The 22,794-nt window shown below is 46.2% G+C and overlaps 2 protein-coding genes and 2 pseudogenes across 2 annotated transcripts; 3 read left to right on the forward strand and 1 right to left on the reverse strand.

The window, feature by feature from the left end:
- Positions 1–43: 43 nt before the first annotated feature.
- Positions 44–1,193, forward strand: LOC136546905 (protein VASCULATURE COMPLEXITY AND CONNECTIVITY-like). The gene is made up of 3 exons (XM_066538859.1): positions 44–294; positions 419–624; positions 802–1,193. The coding sequence occupies exons 1-3, from the start codon at positions 196–198 to the stop codon at positions 1,007–1,009; spliced, it is 513 nt and encodes a 170-aa protein (XP_066394956.1). The 5' UTR covers positions 44–195; the 3' UTR covers positions 1,010–1,193.
- Positions 1,194–12,912: 11,719 nt separating this feature from the next.
- LOC136546906 (oxygen-evolving enhancer protein 3-1, chloroplastic-like) lies at positions 12,913–14,114 on the forward strand (annotated as a pseudogene).
- Positions 14,115–14,556: 442 nt separating this feature from the next.
- LOC136546907 (large ribosomal subunit protein bL28m-like) lies at positions 14,557–18,292 on the reverse strand (annotated as a pseudogene).
- A 1,848-nt stretch (positions 18,293–20,140) lies between these two features.
- On the forward strand, positions 20,141–21,290 carry LOC136546908 (protein VASCULATURE COMPLEXITY AND CONNECTIVITY-like). The gene is made up of 3 exons (XM_066538861.1): positions 20,141–20,391; positions 20,516–20,721; positions 20,899–21,290. The coding sequence occupies exons 1-3, from the start codon at positions 20,293–20,295 to the stop codon at positions 21,104–21,106; spliced, it is 513 nt and encodes a 170-aa protein (XP_066394958.1). The 5' UTR covers positions 20,141–20,292; the 3' UTR covers positions 21,107–21,290.
- Positions 21,291–22,794: the final 1,504 nt, after the last annotated feature.

Raw genomic sequence — 22,794 nt, forward strand, 5'->3', positions numbered from 1 at the left:
GTAAAGAAAACCAAAGCCGAACATAGAGAGCAGGGATAAAGAACATCAAAAGCAGAGACCGGACACCGGAGGCATCTCTCTCACAAGTCACGAACAGTCCATTCAGTCTCTGCACTGTCACTCTGCGCCTCTGTTCTCAGCATCCCAAGGCACAGCACAGGGCCCGGAGAGGAAGGACAGAGGAGGAGCTGAACCATGGCGAGAGTAGAAGCGGTGGTCATCTGCCTCCTGGTCCTCGCCATGGACGTCGCCGCCGGCGTGCTCGGAGTCCACGCGGAGAAGGCTCAGAACCAGGCAAGTTTCCGTGTAGTTAGGAAGTTCTTTATTTTTTCTGTGTAGCAGGGTAGCGGGAAGCAGGGGATTCGTTCGTTGGTATTCAGGCTGGCCGGCGCTCACCTGGTGCGGCTGGCGATTGCAGGGCAGGCACCTGCGGATCCTGTTCATCGAGTGCCGGCAGCCAGTCCGGCGGGCCTACGAGCTCGGCATCGCGGCGGCCGCGGTGCTGGCGGCGGCGCACGCCATCGCAAACGTGGCCGGCGGCTGCGCGTGCGCCTGCTCCGGCGACAAGCTCCGCCGGGCGTCGCCCAACCGGCAGATGGCGTCCTTCGCCTTGGTCCTCACCTGGTACGTTCCGTTGCATTGCATGCTTGCGATGAGCGCCACAGATTCTTGCATGCATCCTCCACTCCACTCCAACAAGCGGAAAGGAAATAAAGGGAGAACCTTGCCCTTCGAGCAAATAACGCTCGATTTTTTGCTTTACTGACAAGCGATTCCTGTCGTGCCTGTTGTGTTGAGCAGGATGGTCCTCGTCGTCGCGCTCGCGCTGCTGGTGCTCGGCGCGCTGCCCAACGCGAAGCGCAAGCTGGCGGAGTGCGGGGTGCCGCGCCACCGGTTCCTCTCCATCGGCGGCGTCCTCTGCTTCGTGCACGCGCTCTTCTGCGCCGTCTACTACGCCTCCGCTAGCGCCGCGGCGCGGGAGGATCGCCGCGCCGCGCCGCACGTGTAGTTCGTTTCTTACCCCTCCACAAGTGTATCGTGCTCTTGATGATGCTTGCGCACAAGACATATACCGCCTGTATTACTCAGTTAATCCCATATCTTCCCCACCGTGGGATCAGATGGGCATGGGATGTAATTTTGCTCGTTTCTCGAACAATCATGCACGGTTGGTACTTGGTAGCTCGTCTTGCAGTCATGCAGTGTGCAGTATGTGTAACATCTCGCCGTCGTGTTCGCGAGCTGGTATGCTCACCGTACGTGTCAGTGAAATCTTTCAGGAACTCGATAGCACGATGCTTCCACAGTTCCACTGTTCCACAATGGTCTGGATCAGCCGATTGGTTGGTTCGTATAGTTACTGATTCGTTTATGTGAGAAAGAAGTACTGCTGGCTGGTTCATTTAAACAGTGTCCATGTGAGGGGGCTGGCCAGCCCAGCCAGCCCCAGCCGAACACGGTGAAGAGTGGGTCGAGTTGACACGACATTCACGAAAAGTTCGGCTCCATGTCCGTGTGACTTTTCCGTCCAGGATCGCCATAGGTATAAGATGGAGGTGGCCAAACAGGCGGGACGGCATATGGCCAAGACGGCGTTTAAGATCTTGTTTGGTATAGCTCTACTTTATCGGAGGAGTTAGAACCTAAAAATACGTATTATCTCTAAGGGATGCTGTCTGGCATACATGGAGGTGGGGATGATACGCATCCATTGTGCATAATTAGAGGGCCAAATTAGAGGATGCACCACAGTCCAACTGTGTGTGGAGGAGAAAGGAGGCGAGTGCTGATGCCTTATGATGGTGGAGGAGACAAGCACCCGCTGGCATGATAATTACCACCGGTGGAGGGGGCAAGAGGAGAACAGGGAGCTAGGGGACACCGAGAGGGGACCAGTGGTGAAGACAGGTAGACATGGCAGTCGGGCGAGCGGGTTCGAATCCAAGAACCACGGGGTTTTGACCCCTCGGGGGGCGGAGGCGAGGTAGACCTATTTTTTCCCTCACGTGTCTCGAGATCAGGGGCTCGAATCGAGTCGAGGGCAAGGTCGTATTTTATTATTCCTCCATGGACCCCACAGGCCCCGAAATTATAATATAATTGAGTTCAGCCCACAAAAACATGAAGACACAGCGCTCAACAGACATCCAGCCCACTCCCTCCTAGTAACCCGAAGTCTCGAACCACACATCCCTGTTCCCATTAGCCTCGTTGCACGAAGACACCGTCACTCTCCCTATGACCCTGTCTCTCACTCAAGCACTCACCCCCGTTCGCCCTCTACATGCAAGAATGTGAGATGGGGGAACAACCCTATCTCACTCTACTATAATCTGCTCACTCGCCCCCTGAAAGGATCGAGGATGCTGCCTACAGGGGGTGAATAGGCGTTTCTAAAATTCAACCCTTTAAAATACGGAAACGGTTAGAATAGAAAATTCCAAATCAGAGAAATAAACCCCTCACGAGTTAGCCACAGAGTAAACATGGTGTAAAGAATATATCTAAGAGCTACAACCCTATAACACAGAGATTGGAACAAATAAACAAATGAATTCAGCGCATGGACCAAAATACCAAACACGTCCCGTATTCACGGGTTTGCCCAGCCAGCTCTCAACTTGCTCCGATTGATTTCTCTTTTTCAAATCAAGTTCCAAACCACTATTGGTAATCTACAGACAAGCTCAAACAACACAAAAAGATCACAAATACCAAATGTAAAGGGAGATCGAGACACGCTATTTGTTTTACCGAAGTTCGGACTCTATCGAGTCCTACTCTCTGTTGAGGGGGCTGCGAGCGACCTAGCGAAGGTCGGCTCTAGAGGGCCATGAAGGACACTCTAGCCGGAGTCTTTTCTAACTCCTTTTCCTCCTTCTACTAGATGATCCCTTCCTTTGCGATGATGGAATCGAACTGTTACAAACTTCCCGAGGCATACCACAATCTCTTAGGTGCTCTCCGACGACGCCTAGCCATCTAGGACCAAAGAGTCCAAGAGTAACCAATGCAAATCATGAGATCGACAAATATGCACAAGTGCTCAAGGGTGGCTTGCTTCTAATTTTGAATCTCACTCAACCCACAAGATGAATTTTGCAAGTTTGAATCAATCACTCACTAAGAGAGGGTTGGAGAAATTCTCAAGGCTCAAAACGTGTATGAAAGTCAATAGAATTAGCAACCTCTAAAGGTGGAGGCTAAGGGATATTTATAGCCCCTTTGAAAAACTAGCCGTTGGAGAATACTGGACACGTTCGATATTGCCTATACAGCTCTAATGGTCACTAAGTCAGTGGCGCTATGAGGCATCGGAACACCCGTCGATTGCCCAAATTTCTGACTCCTGGAACTCCCGACATTTGTTGGAACTCCTGACGAACCAAACCGAGAACACCAAAAAGATTATTGTGGCTGGGCAAATACCGGACACGTCCGGTATTGCTAGACTCAGCAAAAACAAGTTAGCTTTTTTAGCTCTCAAAACACTCAAACTTCACATAGATTGGCTTGAGCACTTATGAATAAGTATCTATCAACATGATACATCCCTCTTATTAGTACGACATACCTATTAACTCAAGATCAAATGAAAATGGAGTTTGAAACGCTTGAGTTGATTTCCTTCAAACCAAATGCCATAGCCTTCAAACATCATCAAGTGAGGGTGTCAACATGTTGACCTTGATTTTCTCCTTGAGCATAGCCATCTTGAACATGTGACTTGATTCCATTCAATAAATATGAGTTAACTCCAAATGCATCAAGTCACTTCCAACACTTTATCCAAGATTTGGTCCTCCACATCAATGTGACCATCAAGGTTTGATTGATACTTTAACTAATTGCAAGTAATTCTTTCTTTACCCTAGCTAGGTTCCTCGGTTGCCAAGCCATTGCTTGCCCTTCACCCTTGCTTAGTACCTCGAAGCCTTTCCTTGTGAAAGCATCTAGACCCCTAGTTGGGTTTCGGTGATTAATGACGACACGAGATTACTGTGACTAACATGTATTTTACAAAGGCAATTTGAGTTAGGTCATGGTAATGATGATTGATTGGGCAATTATGGTTTTTATACCCCTATCGATGGAAATCGTTTTAGTTTTCAAAGGATGGACGACAAGGTTAAGGATGGACTAGTTCTAAGTGTCGTTTGGCGTTAGAGAGGCACTTAGAGTAGTTTAGGGCTTTGTTTTTTCCTTTGGCCATACTATTAAGAGGGATATGAACTAGTAGCTTTACCTAGATGAGTCTAATGGTTTAGGTGTGGTACACACTTGTCAAACTTAGCACTAGATAGCTCAGGGACAGCCCATAGTTCAGTTGAAGTCGATGTCATTCATAAAGTTGGTCGAATTTGAGATGAATGGAGACTTGGATGATGACCGGATGCTGGATGTCCGGTCAGTGTTAGCTCGCGCAGCTAGGGTTTACCCATCAATCAAACGTTGGCTCCTTGCCTGGACCGAACGCGTAGGTGATGACCAACTGTAGCGAAGGGTTTTGCTGTTAATGTAGGACCAGACGCAGAAGAGGTTGTGACCGGACGCGAGTAAGGCAGAGTCCAGTCAACAGCAGAAAGGTTCTAGAGAAGGATTTTCGAGACCAGATATGTTCGGTGTGTGATGATCGAATGCTGGCCAGCGTTAGGTCAACATTTCTGCTACCTGGCACGGCTGGCGTCACATAGCCATTAGAGAGCAACCGGACGCATCCGGTCAGCCCAACAGGCGCGTCCGGTCAGTACTAGAAATGCTGAGTTGAACCTCAATGGGTATGTTTTCAAGTGGGGAGTATAAATACTTCTTCTACTCATCCAACTTAGCTTTATTGCCCATTTGTTTAGCTGAGAAACACCTTTAGATTGCAAAAGAGAGCAAGAGCCTAGTGGGGTGATTGAGTTTTGAGAATTCAAGATTAAGGACCTCATTAGTGCATAGGGAGTAGTAAGTGTGTGCATACACCTTTCTCATTAGGCTTGTCTTGGTCAAGTAAGAGTTTGTGCTTGTTACTCTTGGTGATCGCCATCACCTAGATGGCTCGGTGGTGATTGGAAGCTTGGTGATCATCCAACAAAGCTTGTGGATGACCCAAGTCATTTTGTGAGCGGTTGTGGGTGATTCACCATGATGGAGTGTCGAAGAATTAGCCTGTAGAGAGTACTTGATCCTTGCACAGATCAAGGGGGAGCTACACCCTTGTGTAAATGCTCCAACGAGAACTAGTAGGGAGTGGCAACTCTCTGATACCTTAAAAAAACATCATCGCGTTCCTCTCTGTCTCTTTACTTTAAGCATTTATATTTGAGCGATTGTGGGGTCAAGATAGAGACTAGAGGGGGATGAATAGTCATTTCTAAAACTTAATCGCGTCGGCTAATCAAAACAAGTGCGGAATTAAAACTATCGGTCTAGCCAAGACTATACCCCTCTATTTATGTTCTCTAGCACCTTGCAAAGATTCTAATTAAGCAACAAAGATGTTGGACTAGCTAGAACTCACCTAACAACTTCTAGGAGCAAGATCACACAAACCTATGTTACTAGTACTTCAAGCAATGAGGGAGCTCCTACACATGCTAGTAAGCAAAAGCACAAAGCCAACTAAGGTTACTAGCAATGCTCAATAACAAGGCAACCAATGCTAAATTTAAGAGCGTAAATACTTAGCTACACAAACTAAGTAATGTGACTAACAAGGTTACACAAACCAAATTAGCCATGCAAGAGAGCTACTTCTATGCTACACAAGCAAGAAGGTAACTAGTGAGCTACACAAGCTAACTAATTACAAGAGCAACTACATAAGCACAATGTATATGAAAGTAATCACAAGCTTGTGTAAGAGGATTGCAAACCAACGGGAAGAACAATGTTGACACAGTGATTTTCTCCCGATGTTCACGTGCTTGGCGACACGCCATGTCCCCGTTGTGTCGATCGCTCACTTGGTGATTCAGTAGCTAATTGGCATCACCCGCTAAGCCCGCATGTCGAGCACTGCAAGAACCTACCCTGAAAGTGAGGGTAGCTCAATGACATGCTCAACTAGAGTTGCTCTTCATGGCTCCCGCAGAGCGAGCACAATAGCCCTCACAAAGCTCTTCTCCAAAGCATCGCACAAGCTTCTTGTGGTCTTCGATGAAGACCACCACCAAGCCATCTAAGAGATGGCAACCTCTAAGAGTAACAAGCACCACTAGCTTGCAAGATGACCACCTAGTGCCACTCAATGAAACCTCACGATGTAATCACACTAGAATCGCTCACTCACTCAATCGGATGAACACTATCAAGCTAGAGTTAGAGGGCTAGACGATCATGTCGAGGCCGGTGGAGTGGAGAGGCTAGATGGTGGTAGGAGCCTACACCAACTCTCCCTCCATTGTGATGATGAAGTCTAGGTTCCCGAAGTGCACGTGTGCGCCTAGGAACTAATTGATGTCATGACCAGCCATTCGAGGCCTGATGTGGACGTCAAGAAGCGTAAAAAGCCCCTACCTGGCGCGCATGAGGCCTATACCCAAGGGGTCAGGCAAGACATAGACTGTCCCTTTTGGGTCGATCGAGACTAAAACACGTCCTTGATAATCTAGGCGAGTCATCGTCTGTGGTCCTCAGATCCTTTCTTTGGGTATCCCTAATACTGATACCTGACAGAGGCAAGAAGAAAGAGTACCACAAGAAGAAGAAGAATAGCAAGGCTTATATTGTTGGTGATTGGCTTATGGACATTGAATCATCAAGTGGCTCATCCGATGATAAAAGTGATAATGAGAAGGAGAATGTGACGTCTCTTGTGATTGGCTCTTCACTATCTCCACCACCACCGCTGCCATCATCCTCTACACACCTATGTCTTATGGCTAAACATGAATGAAATCTGGTTGTGAGCTATTGAACTTGATCGATCTGGATTAACTGAGTTTCTTGCGAGAGAGCGCATCCCCTTTTATAGATAAAGGAGATGGCCTTACAAGTGAGAGGGAAGGAGTACGTTTGTTTCTAAGCCTTGTTGCCCATGCCGGCGGGTACATGATGATGGTAGGCGCGCATAACACTATTGGATGTCGGATGCATGTGGGAGGTTACATCGTCTTATTTTGGGTATGGCAGATGTCGGTACCTGCATATAATGTTGATGTCCAGAGGCATATGAGGAGTTTTACCATGTTCCCTTGGTACGGTAAATTCTGGCGCCCACAACGCTGTCGATGCCCAGAGGCATGTAGGTAAAAAGTCGGTAAATTCTGGCACCTTACCGTATGGGAGTTAATGATGCCCACACTACTGTAGGTAAAAAGTCGGTGCCTATAATACTATTTATGTCTAGGCGGTTGTAGAGTAATGTTCCTATAGGTGTATAGGGTATGGTCCCTAGTACCGTGGTTTAACTTATGCGCCTTGTCTTGCTTTCTCTATTCGTTCCCTGGTCTTTTCTGGGTGGGCGTCTTCGGTTGGTTGGTCCTAGTCGGCTCTGGTTGCACCAGTCGGAGAAGAGCAGTGAGTAGGGCTTCTGTGTACCCCGTTCGAAGATGTGGGGTTGGAGTCAGAAGTAGTGCTTCGGCTAAGCCTTCCGGTTGGAGAGACTGTCCGGAGGCGGTTAGAGTCAGAGCGAGCACTCCGGTCGGAGAGGTAGGCTAGAGTTGAAAAATGGGTGCCGCTCCTCCTCGGCCAGACCTTTCGATCGGTGATTGGATCGCCCTTCTAACCTGTTATCTAGATACTTGGGCCGACCTATGAGTTTTGCTCGCTATCTGCTTGGGGCGAGCCTTTGTTGGGAAATTGATCTGCGAGGAACCCTAGGTTTATGAACTCGACAGGAGCCCTCGAGCCCCTGGCGATTCGGGCAGAGTCATCTGGGGGATTTTTGTCTTAACGGTGGGTGCACATGAGCGCACCCGTGGGTGTAGCCCCTGAGCCCCTAGGCGGTTCGGGCAGAACTGTCTAGGAGGTTTTCTGTGTAGCTAACGAGGGAGGTTTTTGTTTTGTTGGTGGGTGCACATGAGCGCACCCACGGGTGTTGCCCCTAGGCGTTTCTAGTAGAATCGTTTGGGTGGTGTTTGTTAGCGTGCGTGTGTGCGTGTTTTTTAGCTGAGACAGAGTTGCCAACCAAGGCGTCATTGTGTAGCCGAGAAGGTTAGTTGTTTTAGGGATTCGATGAGATGGAGCATGTGGATCCTGGCGTCGATGCACGCGTGGGATCAAGTGAGGCAGTTAGTCAAGGGATTGGATGAGACGGAGCTCACTGATTCTGGCATCAATGCACGCCGTGGGATTGGGTGAGGTAGTTAGTCAAGGGATTGAACGAGATAGATGTTGATGCAAAAGTGGATCTGCAAACACAAAGGGCTAATACCCGAATCGATATCCAAGGCGTGCCAGTCGATTTGACCTGTTAATCGATAAGGATGAAGATACGAGCACTTTAGTCCTGACAACAGCGATACGCCCGGAAGTCACGGCCAAGAGGTACTCACGCGGAACTCAAGGATCGCCGAAGGTCGCACTGAAGCGATGCAGCTCACCGAATCAATGAGAACTCGTAAAGAGAAAATAATGCAAATTGACGAAGTCGCCGAAAAGTAAGTAGATGCAAATGGGAGTAAAAATTGGTTTTGATATTGATTGATATATCTAATTACATTGCCCCTCACTCCATATTTATACCCTGATCTAAAGAGACACAACCAAACACAACTAGGACACCAAGCGCATATCTAAGGAAACACGTGACTCTTACATGAATCATACTCTAACAAATATAGAAAAGGAAATCAACTCCTATCTATTTCCCTGTCCGCCTCAATTACGATGGAAATCTCACCGTCCTCCTTCCCATCGGCATACCCCCTGTTTCATCGGCAATAGTCTTCAAGTCTTCCCTCATCAGCATACTCCTTGTTTCATCGGCAGTAGTCCTCAAGTCTTCCTTCATCGGCATACTCCCTGTTTCATCGGCAGTAGTCTTCAAGCCTCCCTTCATCGGCATCACCAGCTATTGACAACCATCTTTACAAGCTGGCTTTCATCGGCTATCAAAGTATACAGTAACTTTCCTCTTGCCGATTAGTCCACTCCGATCATTTTAACACATGCAAAAAACGGTGTCAACACATGCCCCCCAATTTCAGAGTATAAAACCATTAATGCTCTGAAATTTACTCCAGATTACCGTAACTCATTCTCCAAGCCAAAACCTGATCTGTTATCAAATCCAATCAAATCTATCGCACAATCGCCAACCACTCTTGCCTTAATTATGGTTAAGATACCGAAACAATAACCCATCGGCAAGATCTTAACATGATAATGCTGTCATTTTCAGAATTAAAATATCCTGTACCGATATCTCTTCCAAGTCTACTAATCCATGATTGAACTGCTTTAGTATTTTTATCTTGGTGAAAATACTCTCTCTACTGCCCACCTTCTTGTATATCTACTATAGCCCTGTAATTGCCTAATACATCTACAATTTTTAATGTCTTCATCATTGGAAATAGATTTCAGTTGGCACCATTTTATTTTTACATAGTCATGATTGAACTGCTTTAGTACTTTTATCTTGGTGAAAATACTCTCTCTCTTGCCCACCTTCTTGTATATCTGCTATAGCCTGCAATTGCCTAATACATCTGCAATTTTTAATGTCTTTATCATTGGCAATACCTTCGATGACATCGTCAGTGGTGGCACAGTGGCGGTGCAGCGTTGGTCTGCCAACCTGCATGATTTAGGTTGTCCAAGTTCTCTTGGGAGGATTGCTTGGCTGGAGAGTGTCAAGAGGGAGCTCCAGGAGGTATTTAGATGCTAATTGACCTTCTGCTCTTGGTATTGTACTATTGCTTGTGTTCCACAATTTGCTAATTTCTATCAAAACTGATGCAGACTGTTCACTATCCTGTGGAGCATCCGGACAAGTTCGACAAGTTTGGCATGTCTCCATCCAAAGGAGTTATGTACTATGGTCCTCCTGCTTGCAGTAAGATCTTGTTGGCAAAGGCAATTATCAGTGAGTGCCAGGTTGTGTGTGCCTTGGGTGCTGGACAAGTTTGTGCCTTGTTTTCCTACGGGTGACCTAAAAGATTGAGACTGCTTACCGCTGCACCTACACCGTGCTAACTAGGTATGTTTCTGATCATGTAGTGCCGGATACTAATAGAATATCTCTTTGATAAATTTCCAAATTGGTAGGAGGTACGTATCCAGGCCATTGGGGACCTTCAGGTTACACGATCAATGCAATGATGCAAAAATTTGTCGCTTAGCTCTCTACACACAAAACATACAAACATGATAGCCAAATATGATGCCAAGTTGATCACTAAGAAAATTGTTTACGATAAAATGATTTTGACACACATGGCCTTCAACCTTTTAGTAGAGATTTTACTGTAAGTGTGTGGTCAAATTTTACACAATTCCTGGGAATGTTCCATGGCTTTTGGGAATTTATTTTCCATAAGAATTCCTAAATCACTATTCTGATTTTAATAAAGAAGTGTTTTAGGAAATTATTTTCCAGATGAATTTACTTGCTGCTCTGTATGCACATCCATTTTATATATGCCGCTACCAAGAATCAGGTACACCGATTGTCCCTCACCATTTGCCAACTTTATCATATACTTTAAATACCACGTATAACTTACACATCTAGATGCATACACAGATTCATCCACCGGCCCCTGATGCTTCGAATAGAACAACAAGGTACTGCCAGATAACAAGATCGGCATCAGCATCTGCACAGCTGCTACCTGATGCTTATTATATATAATATGCGTGCTCATGTGCACACCAGTACCACTACACATATCGGTGCCTAACATATGCAGCCTAGAATTATACAGTTAAGACATTCCCATCTTTTTAGAATGTAACTATCTAACGTATGGGCTTTACCACAACTTTTGCATGTAATAGAAGCATCTTGCAGGTTCCAGCTTATTACATCGGCCGCAAATATGTACAGCAGTAAATCATATACGGCATGAGAACTCTATGTTGAAAAACCTGAACTTATTCTCTTACCGGTGCGCGCGAAGGCGCGCGGCATTCACTAGTTCATATCAAGTGGGGACGCTTCTAAAGTTGTAGCAAACTACATAGTCGCCCATTGCATAGGCTTGGAGGTGATCAATCATATGCTTTGAGCTTTGGCAAGACTAAGCCCGAATCTCTATTTATAATATATTTTCTTTGTCCCAAATTGTAAATCATTTTGATTTTTTTAATATAATATAATTTTGTTTTGCACCTAGATATACGCTATATTTAGATACATATCTTTATACATCTAAAAATAACAAGATCATTTATAATTTGAAACGGAGGGAGTAGCAACTAGTGATCTAGCTTAGGCTGTGGCTTGACATTCAGCTCTAATGTAAAAATATATACTCCATTCATTTTTTTAATATGATGTTTGCTTTATTTTTGAACTGATTTATTTTTCTCTAAACGTTACATACTACTCCCTCTGTCCATGTATTAATATTTATGTCTCTATTTTACTCCGAAAGTGTATTTCATAATTGATTTAATGGTACTTATCTTGTATCATAAATATTAGTAATTTTAATATAATTTTGGTTAGACTTTAAGTCGTTTAACTCATCAAAAAAAGTGAGAATTGTATTTTCTGGACGAAGGGAGTATATCCTTTGGGAGCATGGGGGTTTCCTTTTTTTTCCTGTGAAGGAAACCGGTTGAACTCCAGTCCTTGGTGCAAGAAAGACACTGGGATGTGGAGATTGAAGATGAGGGGTCCTACATCTGGGGATCAAACACTTATAACACAAAGAAAGCATACTCTCAGCTTCAGAGATCTTTAGAAGCCTCCTCCCCCTTTTCAACTAGCAGCCTGTTCGGTTGGCCGGTTCATATCGTTGCTGGATCGTGAAAAAGTACTGCTGGGTGGTTTGTGTGAGAGAAAAATATTGTTTCGGCTAGAAATTTACGATCGTTTACAACAAGCCACAGCCAAACGAACAGGCTGTAGCTCTGGTCCTCCTACAGTTGTGTGCTATGCAAGAGAGGGACTGAGGAAAATGTCTCTATTTGTTTTTTTAATGTCCCTTCAGTAGTGATTGTTGGAGTTCTGCATCAATTCATGGGGACCTTACTCTCAAACCACGGGATATGTTGATAGCAGCAAGAATAGCTTTTGGCAGTTGCATCTTTATTGAAATAATGATCACTCCCTATTGGGTGATCTGGACCATCAGAAATGGAGCTTTATTCGACAACAGTACCACAAACATGCAGGTCTTGGAAAGCAAACTTCGAAGAAGAACAGGGCCTGGTTTGTATCAAGGCCAAGCAAAAGTTGAGAGGAGCTCTGTGGAGGGAGAATTTTACATAGCTTTGGTCTTTCTTTTTTCCTTTTGGCTCTTTGGGCCCTGTAACATGTGCTTTTTGTACATTCTTTCTGTACATACTTTCTTTTATATATATACAAAAATATAAGTAGGGGCCTCCGTGCTGACCCGTCAAAAAAAAAGGAAACGGGTATGTTTCGGTTCTAAACATGCTCTAAACTATTGGCAGGTTTTACACTAAGGCACTTGAGTTGCAAATTTTTTGTCCAAATATGCGAAAACGTCCCTTGTGTTTTTTATTGTCTTCTTTTGTGACTGTGTTATTTTTATTGTCATTCATTGTGTTATTGACTGCTGTCTGCTGCTACCGAGCAACCCACGGGCATGCAGAGAGTGGTCACGAGCACTGGCTGACACGTGTCGGCGACCCATTGGCAGTGGCGCAATCCTGAATGGAGGCCGCAAGTGATTCACGCGGCCACATGACGCTCACACAGTGGCCATCAACTTATCCAGCCAGATAAGGTGGCGCCCGCAACTGCGAGCGACATATAACCTTTTGGCACGCCGCCACTCGGGCACGAGACTGCTCGACTGACGAAGCGCACTCACGCAGAGAAAAAGCTCGGAGAGCTGAGATGGCACAAGCCATGGCGTCGATGACCGGCCTCTCGCAGGGCGTCCTGCCCAGCAGGCGCGCCGCCAGCAGGGCCAGGGCGGCCGTCGTCGTCAGGGCGTCCGCCGAGGGCGAGGCCGCGGCGCAGGCGGGCCGCCGCGCGTGCTCGGGTTGGTGGCCACCGGCATCGTCGGCGGCGCCTTGTCGCAGGCGGTGCACGCCGCGCCTGTCAATCCCATCAGGATCGGAGCCCCGCCGCCGCCCTCCGGTGGATTCCGTGAGTGCCTGCCTGCCCGCGCCTCATATAGCTTTCTTCTTTCTTTGATACTATTATATACGTAGATGCTTTCCACCAAACCCTTTTATTTATTTATATATACATCTCTCGAATCTTGATCGCGAGTTCAGAATCGTTTGGAGCTGTTCTGTAAGGCTTAGGGTTTAATTTTCAGCATAAAAACATTTAAATTTCCTCCACGATCGACAACCACATGTTTGCCCCCAAAAGATTTCATCTGACGTGTCCACTGCTATGGCGCACAGCCGGGACTGAAAACTCTGACCAGGCGAGGGACTTCGACTCCCCTTGTCGGAGCGGTTCTACCTGCAGCCGCAGCCACCGGCTTTGGCGGCGGCGAGGGTGAAGACGTCGGCGCAGGACATCATCAACCTCAAGCCGCTCATCGACAAGAAGGCGTGGCCGTACGTCCAGAACGACCTCCGCCTCCGGGCCTCCTACCTGCGCTATGACCTCAAGACCGTCATCGCATCCAAGCCCAAGGAGGAGGAGAAGATCCTCAAGGAGCTCACCGGCAAGCTCTTCAGCATCATCGACGGTGTAAGCTAAACCCCATTGATCACTGATCTGATCTATGGGAGCAATTCAATTTTTGACAAGAACTGTGGAAATAACACGGCAGCTTCTCTTCCCGTTTTGGCAGCTTGACCATGCCGCGAAGATCAAGAGCACCCTAGAGGCCGAGAAATACTACGCAGCAACCAAAGATGTGCTCGGCGATGTTCTCGCCAAGATAGGCTAGATGGGAGATAACAAATGGGCTAAAATGGCCATGTAATTTCGGATTTGTGTTTGTTCATATGGAGCCGGCAATGTACCATTTTCTGTTGATATTATATCAGCATTCAGCAAGCACTTAACTATGATGCTATCCTGAGTTCTTGACAAGTACCGGTGCGAGCTGATGCAACAACCAGAAACAGATACCAACAGCTCTAATCAGAAACAGATACCAACAGCCTTAATTCGTGATACCGTACATTAAAAGGCATCAGATTGAAAGTTCGGCATCTGAGGTACAAATTGGTCATGAGATGAGTCTCAGCATAACAGCAAGCGTGCCATAGTTATCCCACCCAAAAAAAGAACACCAGATCACTTGACCCTACAAACTAAACTACCGATGAATTCATTTTGGTATTTTGCTAATCTTCAAGCAAAATAGGAATGGAACAGAAATGAGCTAGGATGTCAAGCCTCTAGCCAATTTAGCATTAAACGTGTATTCATGTCAAGCATTATTATTTCTGACAATTCAGTTAAGCAGAAAATAGATAGATTCTACAAGACAAACTATCCCACAATTCAGGCTCTTGGGTTTTCAATAATTGTACAAAATTTCCACCACATAACAAGTGCTTACAACAGCAAGATGTATTGGTATAGAAATAGAACATACGCTGGCTTAACATACACTGCTGCTCCCGAAAATGGGGGTATAGTTTGTGCACAAGAAACTTTCCCCAGTTTATATCAAGTAGTAAGCCTTCGGTTATTTGCCCAGTGACATCCAATGATTTGCTGCCTCCTTTGATCTGCAAGAAAACCAAGTCAACTACATTCAACTTCGCGCTAAAAAAGGATTACCACAAGCATATAGGATGCCTTATATATACACAACCAGGCCTGCAGCAAAAGTGCAAAACTAAAATCAGAATGAATAGTAATCAGCAGAAACAGTCATTGTGAAGACACATTATTTACTATCACAGAAGAAAGGCTTCAAATATCAAGGGGCAAAACAGCTGCAGTAGTGAAGGAACATCCTATCTGGATCAACAAGGAAAGTGAACACGGTATAAACCAAATGGACTTAACTTCGTCATTATGATTAGTCTTCCAAGAAAATACATATGATTAAAATGCACCAGGAGTCCCTAAACCTGTTTAGGGGTGTCAACTAGGTCACTAAAGTATTAATTTGCATATCTGGGCACCTAAACTTGCTAAGGGCTTCATTCGAGATCACATCTCTAGTTAGTGTTGATCAGCCTACTTGGCATCCAAACATCTCCCTCTCCATGTTAGCATGCCACAGGAGCAAGTATATGCTGATTAATGATATTTGGACATTGAGTGACATAAATAACAAGTTTAGGGAACCATATCTGGTAATATGGACCTATGTTACACCCCCCCCCCCCCCCCCAAACAAGTTTGACAATCATTGCTGCACTTTACTCAATCCATATCTTAGGTACTGAACAAATGAACGGATAGACAAGCTTTCGAGAAACTAAGTGATGATAATTTCAGAGAAAAAGGTCCAGAATCATATTTACCTTTCAAGACAGGCACATAGGTTTAGGCTCAAACTTTAGCAGCAGCATCAGATACCTCTTCCTTTGTATCTGTGACTTCACTCGTTTGGTCATCACCAGCACTAATTGCTTCTAGCTGCCTTTGCTTTGCCAAAGCTCGTCTTGCTTCCCTATGTAAGTCCCTCTTGGCAGCACGAACCTCGTCAAAGCCCTCTTTAATCTTAGTCTCTTCCTCAGGCGGGAAGAAGCCTACTTCCATTTCGGCCAAATCTGAATACATCTTTTCAATCTTTGCTTTCCACACTATCCCCATCTCAGTATCCATTTTATTGTAAGGTGTTTTCAGGAGGTATTCATCTATCCCACCAGCTTTGTCAATGCACCGAAGTGCATGTGTGGTAACCTTGACTCTAATGTGTCGGTCATGAATATAGCTGAAAAGACGTTTCTCCTGAACATTTGGCTTCCATGATCGCCTTGATCTAAATAAGCAAAAGATAATCCAATAAGATGATAATAAAAACAATATCATAGCCTCAGATTTGCAAGGTATAAATAAATTCCGTCACTACCAAGAAATTCTTAGTGAATGTTATGTCGTGGAAATTTAACTAAAAGGGAATCATTTTAATGTAATACCGCAGAAGTTCATATTCCGCCTAAGATTTAAGAATCTGCCACTTTAAATAGATAATGGCAAAACAATGCAGGTCTTAAACATTTATCTCTATTAGAGATTGGGAAAGTGTAGAGGCCAGAATAATCCCAGATATATTCTAGTGTAGAATGGGGCCCACAGACCCACAACTATGTGCTTCAGTGATTGGGTCGATCACCAGCTGAGTATGGATAACTGATTAATATATCCTATCAAGACATATTCCTCCGAAAAACTATTGAATTACAAGTGGAGACAAAAGGCAACAGATACAAATGGGACATATATTATTTATTATTTATTTATACGTGATGAAAAGCAGATGAAAAATAATGTTGCACTGGATGTTTGGGTGTGTTGTAACTCTCTTCTTTTAATGCAATGAATGTTGCACCGGATGTGTTAAGACTGATGGTAAGATCATGTCATCATGAGATAATGAGTTGCAAGGTTATGGGATTATTATTCTCAAGATGGCTGATGGTTTTAACTTAATTGGAGGAATCTATGAAATATAATCAAGTCATGTGGTGTGGCATTGAGGGCATGTTTGGTTCCTGGGCAATCCCCTTGCCACGCCTCACTAAGCAAGGATCACTGTTTGGTACCGAGCGTGAGACTCACTTTGCCTGGCAACCTCACCCAGCTGGCAAGGAAATCCTTGCCCGTGCAGAAGAACCAAATCCGCTCTCCTGCACAAGCAAGGTTGCGCACGCATCAATGGCTCTCCTCGCAGCGGTGTGAGCTCAGCCGACTGAAAGACCGAAACAACAAAATTGAACTGTTACCAAAAAAACAAAAAGCGATGCATGTGGCCTAGATTGAAAAACAAATCAATGATCATGTGGACAAATCGTAGAATATTGGAGAATAGCGCTGCCCTGCTAACATTATCGTGTCATAGTCGAGTCTTCAGGGATGCACGAGAGCCGCGAAGCACATGGGAAGTTTGAGGCGCGCGGATAACGAGGCGCGCCAGTTCATGCTGCTGCCATTCTTGTCGTCATTTCCGTGCTCACATAACCATGTCAGTTTTGTACTGCATTTCATTGGGATTTGATTTTGGTGGGAAGGGTGAGAAACGGGGAAGGGGAGAAAGGGGGTAGAACAAGGTTAGGAAAGCCAAACATGGACAACGTTTTTTGCCACACCTTGCTCAGCTAGGTTGGGCAAAGGTTGCCTACAGCCTGCCTAGCCTACACTAGTCAAAAGATCCAAACACGCCCTAAACGGCAGGAAAAAACAATGCTGGCACAGTGGCACCTCATTCACCCTTTCAAGAATTTACACTAACAGAAGGGAGTACAAAGTAGGCCCATTTTCTCTTGTGAGACAAGCTTGGAAATTGTAGCTCCCTATGTTAACATCAATGGCAACGACTAGCAATTTTGTTGCATTGGACAGACCAGAAATTATGTTGGTTTGGATATTCCAATCATCAAGAATATATGATCCAAACTACCAATGACAAATGTTCCTAAAAGAGCCTGAATCACTATCAATTCTTCCATTTCTCCAGGAAGTAATAAGGAAATTGTTTTTGCCAGACAAGTAAAACCTCCAAAAATGGGTAGGCCAGATGGGAGGGGGAAACTGGACAACTGGACAATGCATCCCTGCTCTCCCAGATAGTGGTCACCCTTGATCATGCACAATGCCTTCTCTAGTTCTATGAAATTTGAGCATTTTTCTTCAAGGACCAATTCTTTCGGTTATTTGCTCCAGCCTCGCATCCAGATCGATGCATCCTAAGTAAGTTTCCCAAAACACTGAAACCGGAGTCTTCACCATCCAACCCGCTAACTCTAACGCAAATCACAAAATCTGAACCATTGTTTCGGAAACCGAGCATCTTAATTTCTCCAGACAACGTCTGGATCAGGACAAGGGGGGAATGGATTACGGAGGTTACGAGGAGAGATGGCTCACTTATTGCCGCCCGTCCTCGGAGACCTTATTCCCAAACCGGATGTGTCTCCCGGCGAAGATGCCGCGCTTGGCCCGCCCCATGACGACATTGCCTGTCGGGCAGCATGTCCTTCACCGACTTCATCAGCTCCGCCGGCAGCTTCCCCTCGCGCCGACGCGCCGCACCACCTTCTTGTACATCTCCCGCGCCCGGAACGACATCTTCCCCCTTCTCTAGTCCTCACTTCACCCTCTTGCTACGACGGCGGCGCCGGCGGGCGGTTGCCTCGCGAGGTTTTGGTGCCTAGGGCGGCCAGGGCGATGCAGTGCTGGACGAGAGAGGCGGAGAGAGATGCTTCCCACTCGGCTGGGGCGCTAGGGCTGCAGTATTGGGCTCTGGGCCGTTTGTATCAGTGTTGGATGGGCCACGGGTGTAATAGTGAATGGGCCTAATAGGTCTCCAGCTATTGGACATCGAAAAGGAAAATTGTTTTTAGAAATGTCCAAGAGAAACAAATATAATGTCCAGGAGAATTGATATAAAAATATATTAACCAATTATTCCCAACCTACACAGAATACTATTTTACCTCAAATATCCATAAAACAATCATTACTGTATCAGGTTTCGATAAAAAAACAGTAGAGGACAATTATTAGAAAGGGTCATCAGAGAAATCGATATGCTGACTTTCCATCATGAGGGAGTGCATGTAATGTTTTATGGTTATACGAACTGATTATGTCAATTCAAAAGAGGATTACCGTTCCATATCTGTAGCCAGATTTAGCTATTACTAACAATCAGTGGGGTGAACCTAATAAACACTAAAGATGCGTTTAGTATGGATCCAAAATTCTTGTAGAAACATTTAGATCTAGAATCTGTAAAGAAACATTTCAAATGATGAATTAGAATCATTTCAAACCATTTGGATACCTCGCTAGATTCTTAAGAGTGCGTTTGGTAGGGATCTGGATTCCTCTAAAAACGTTTCAAATCCAGATTTTCACTATAAACGTTTCTCTAATGAATCAGAATCACTTCGTGGAACCATTTGACTAATTCGCTAGATTCTTGAAACTAAAACTAAAAAAAGAGAAACCAGGTTTTGTACGTTTCTCTATATTAGTAAAAAATAAAAATCAATTATAAGTGTTTCTTCCTAAAATGTTTCTCTTTATGTCGTTTTGTAGCCATTCTAGTGACTCTAAATATATGTTTTTCCTACATCTATGTCAAAGCTTGGGACAAAAACACAGAAGCCTTATGGCCCTGATCGCTTGTCTTATAATCCGTACTTTCCAGCTTATCTTTTCAGGCGGAATAATGTTTTTCTCTCATAATAAATCAGCCGGAATAATGTTTCAGCTTATTTTTTTTAGCGAAGCGAACGGGCCATTAGGTCCGCACACCATCCTTTGTGGGACCAAGTGCGAGCATGTAAGCTCGATCAGGCCAGTCTTAATAGAAGTTTTATGGACATTAAATAAGTTGATGTGACATAGTTTAAATGAAGAAAGTGATAAAAATAGTTTAATGAGGGTTTCTAATACGAGGGAGTCTTGAAAACAGAAAACAGAGATACGATACTTCACTGAGACTGGCCTCATACGAGAAAGTGATTGCGTCAATGTGTGAACTGTGATCCCAGGTGGCATGTGCTAGCAATGTGTAGCATGCGACACGTGTGCAGCTGTGCCCCACCTGTGTGCAATTCACATAGTGGTTTTACACTGTTTGTATGTGGACTGTATGAGAGTAAAGTGGAATATGAATTAAGCACCTGCGATGGGCAAAAGTTTGAGAGTACTCCGTACTGCTTATGGCAAAAGAAAAGTCCGAGATCAAATTATATTGTTTATTAAAAAAGCCGAAGTACAGCAGTACACTGTCTTTTGTGGCTTGTTACTCGTAATGATACCAATGGAGCATGTCGGCTCACCCTTAACCCCAACGTCTCTCTTTTCGTTAGCGCGAGCAGACACCTGGTATAGCTTTCTGCACTGCTCGTGACGCGGAATGTGTAAAGAAAACCAAAGCCGAACATAGAGAGCAGGGATAAAGAACATCAAAAGCAGAGACCGGACACCGGAGGCATCTCTCTCACAAGTCACGAACAGTCCATTCAGTCTCTGCACTGTCACTCTGCGCCTCTGTTCTCAGCATCCCAAGGCACAGCACAGGGCCCGGAGAGGAAGGACAGAGGAGGAGCTGAACCATGGCGAGAGTAGAAGCGGTGGTCATCTGCCTCCTGGTCCTCGCCATGGACGTCGCCGCCGGCGTGCTCGGAGTCCACGCGGAGAAGGCTCAGAACCAGGCAAGTTTCCGTGTAGTTAGGAAGTTCTTTATTTTTTCTGTGTAGCAGGGTAGCGGGAAGCAGGGGATTCGTTCGTTGGTATTCAGGCTGGCCGGCGCTCACCTGGTGCGGCTGGCGATTGCAGGGCAGGCACCTGCGGATCCTGTTCATCGAGTGCCGGCAGCCAGTCCGGCGGGCCTACGAGCTCGGCATCGCGGCGGCCGCGGTGCTGGCGGCGGCGCACGCCATCGCAAACGTGGCCGGCGGCTGCGCGTGCGCCTGCTCCGGCGACAAGCTCCGCCGGGCGTCGCCCAACCGGCAGATGGCGTCCTTCGCCTTGGTCCTCACCTGGTACGTTCCGTTGCATTGCATGCTGCGATGAGCGCCACAGATTCTTGCATGCATCCTCCACTCCACTCCAACAAGCGGAAAGGAAATAAAGGGAGAACCTTGCCCTTCGAGCAAATAACGCTCGATTTTTTTGCTTTACTGACAAGCGATTCCTGTCGTGCCTGTTGTGTTGAGCAGGATGGTCCTCGTCGTCGCGCTCGCGCTGCTGGTGCTCGGCGCGCTGCCCAACGCGAAGCGCAAGCTGGCGGAGTGCGGGGTGCCGCGCCACCGGTTCCTCTCCATCGGCGGCGTCCTCTGCTTCGTGCACGCGCTCTTCTGCGCCGTCTACTACGCCTCCGCTAGCGCCGCGGCGCGGGAGGATCGCCGCGCCGCGCCGCACGTGTAGTTCGTTTCTTACCCCTCCACAAGTGTATCGTGCTCTTGATGATGCTTGCGCACAAGACATATACCGCCTGTATTACTCAGTTAATCCCATATCTTCCCCACCGTGGGATCAGATGGGCATGGGATGTAATTTTGCTCGTTTCTCGAACAATCATGCACGGTTGGTACTTGGTAGCTCGTCTTGCAGTCATGCAGTGTGCAGTATGTGTAACATCTCGCCGTCGTGTTCGCGAGCTGGTATGCTCACCGTACGTGTCAGTGAAATCTTTCAGGAACTCGATAGCACGATGCTTCCACAGTTCCACTGTTCCACAATGGTCTGGATCAGCCGATTGGTTGGTTCGTATAGTTACTGATTCGTTTATGTGAGAAAGAAGTACTGCTGGCTGGTTCATTTAAACAGTGTCCATGTGAGGGGGCTGGCCAGCCCAGCCAGCCCCAGCCGAACACGGTGAAGAGTGGGTCGAGTTGACACGACATTCACGAAAAGTTCGGCTCCATGTCCGTGTGACTTTTCCGTCCAGGATCGCCATAGGTATAAGATGGAGGTGGCCAAACAGGCGGGACGGCATATGGCCAAGACGGCGTTTAAGATCTTGTTTGGTATAGCTCTACTTTATCGGAGGAGTTAGAACCTAAAAATACGTATTATCTCTAAGGGATGCTGTCTGGCATACATGGAGGTGGGGATGATACGCATCCATTGTGCATAATTAGAGGGCCAAATTAGAGGATGCACCACAGTCCAACTGTGTGTGGAGGAGAAAGGAGGCGAGTGCTGATGCCTTATGATGGTGGAGGAGACAAGCACCCGCTGGCATGATAATTACCACCGGTGGAGGGGGGCAAGAGGAGAACAGGGAGCTAGGGGACACCGAGAGGGGACCAGTGGTGAAGACAGGTAGACATGGCAGTCGGGCGAGCGGGTTCGAATCCAAGAACCACGGGGTTTTGACCCCTCGGGGGGCGGAGGCGAGGTAGACCTATTTTTTCCCTCACGTGTCTCGAGATCAGGGGCTCGAATCGAGTCGAGGGCAAGGTCGTATTTTATTATTCCTCCATGGACCCCACAGGCCCCGAAATTATAATATAATTGAGTTCAGCCCACAAAAACATGAAGACACAGCGCTCAACAGACATCCAGCCCACTCCCTCCTAGTAACCCGAAGTCTCGAACCACACATCCCTGTTCCCATTAGCCTCGTTGCACGAAGACACCGTCACTCTCCCTATGACCCTGTCTCTCACTCAAGCACTCACCCCCGTTCGCCCTCTACATGCAAGAATGTGAGATGGGGGAACAACCCTATCTCACTCTACTATAATCTGCTCACTCGCCCCCTGAAAGGATCGAGGATGCTGCCTACAGGGGGTGAATAGGCGTTTCTAAAATTCAACCCTTTAAAATACGGAAACGGTTAGAATAGAAAATTCCAAATCAGAGAAATAAACCCCTCACGAGTTAGCCACAGAGTAAACATGGTGTAAAGAATATATCTAAGAGCTACAACCCTATAACACAGAGATTGGAACAAATAAACAAATGAATTCAGCGCATGGACCAAAATACCAAACACGTCCCGTATTCACGGGTTTGCCCAGCCAGCTCTCAACTTGCTCCGATTGATTTCTCTTTTTCAAATCAAGTTCCAAACCACTATTGGTAATCTACAGACAAGCTCAAACAAC

This window comes from Miscanthus floridulus, chromosome 3 (assembly GCF_019320115.1).
Source record: "Miscanthus floridulus cultivar M001 chromosome 3, ASM1932011v1, whole genome shotgun sequence".
Lineage (NCBI taxonomy): Eukaryota > Viridiplantae > Streptophyta > Magnoliopsida > Poales > Poaceae > Miscanthus > Miscanthus floridulus.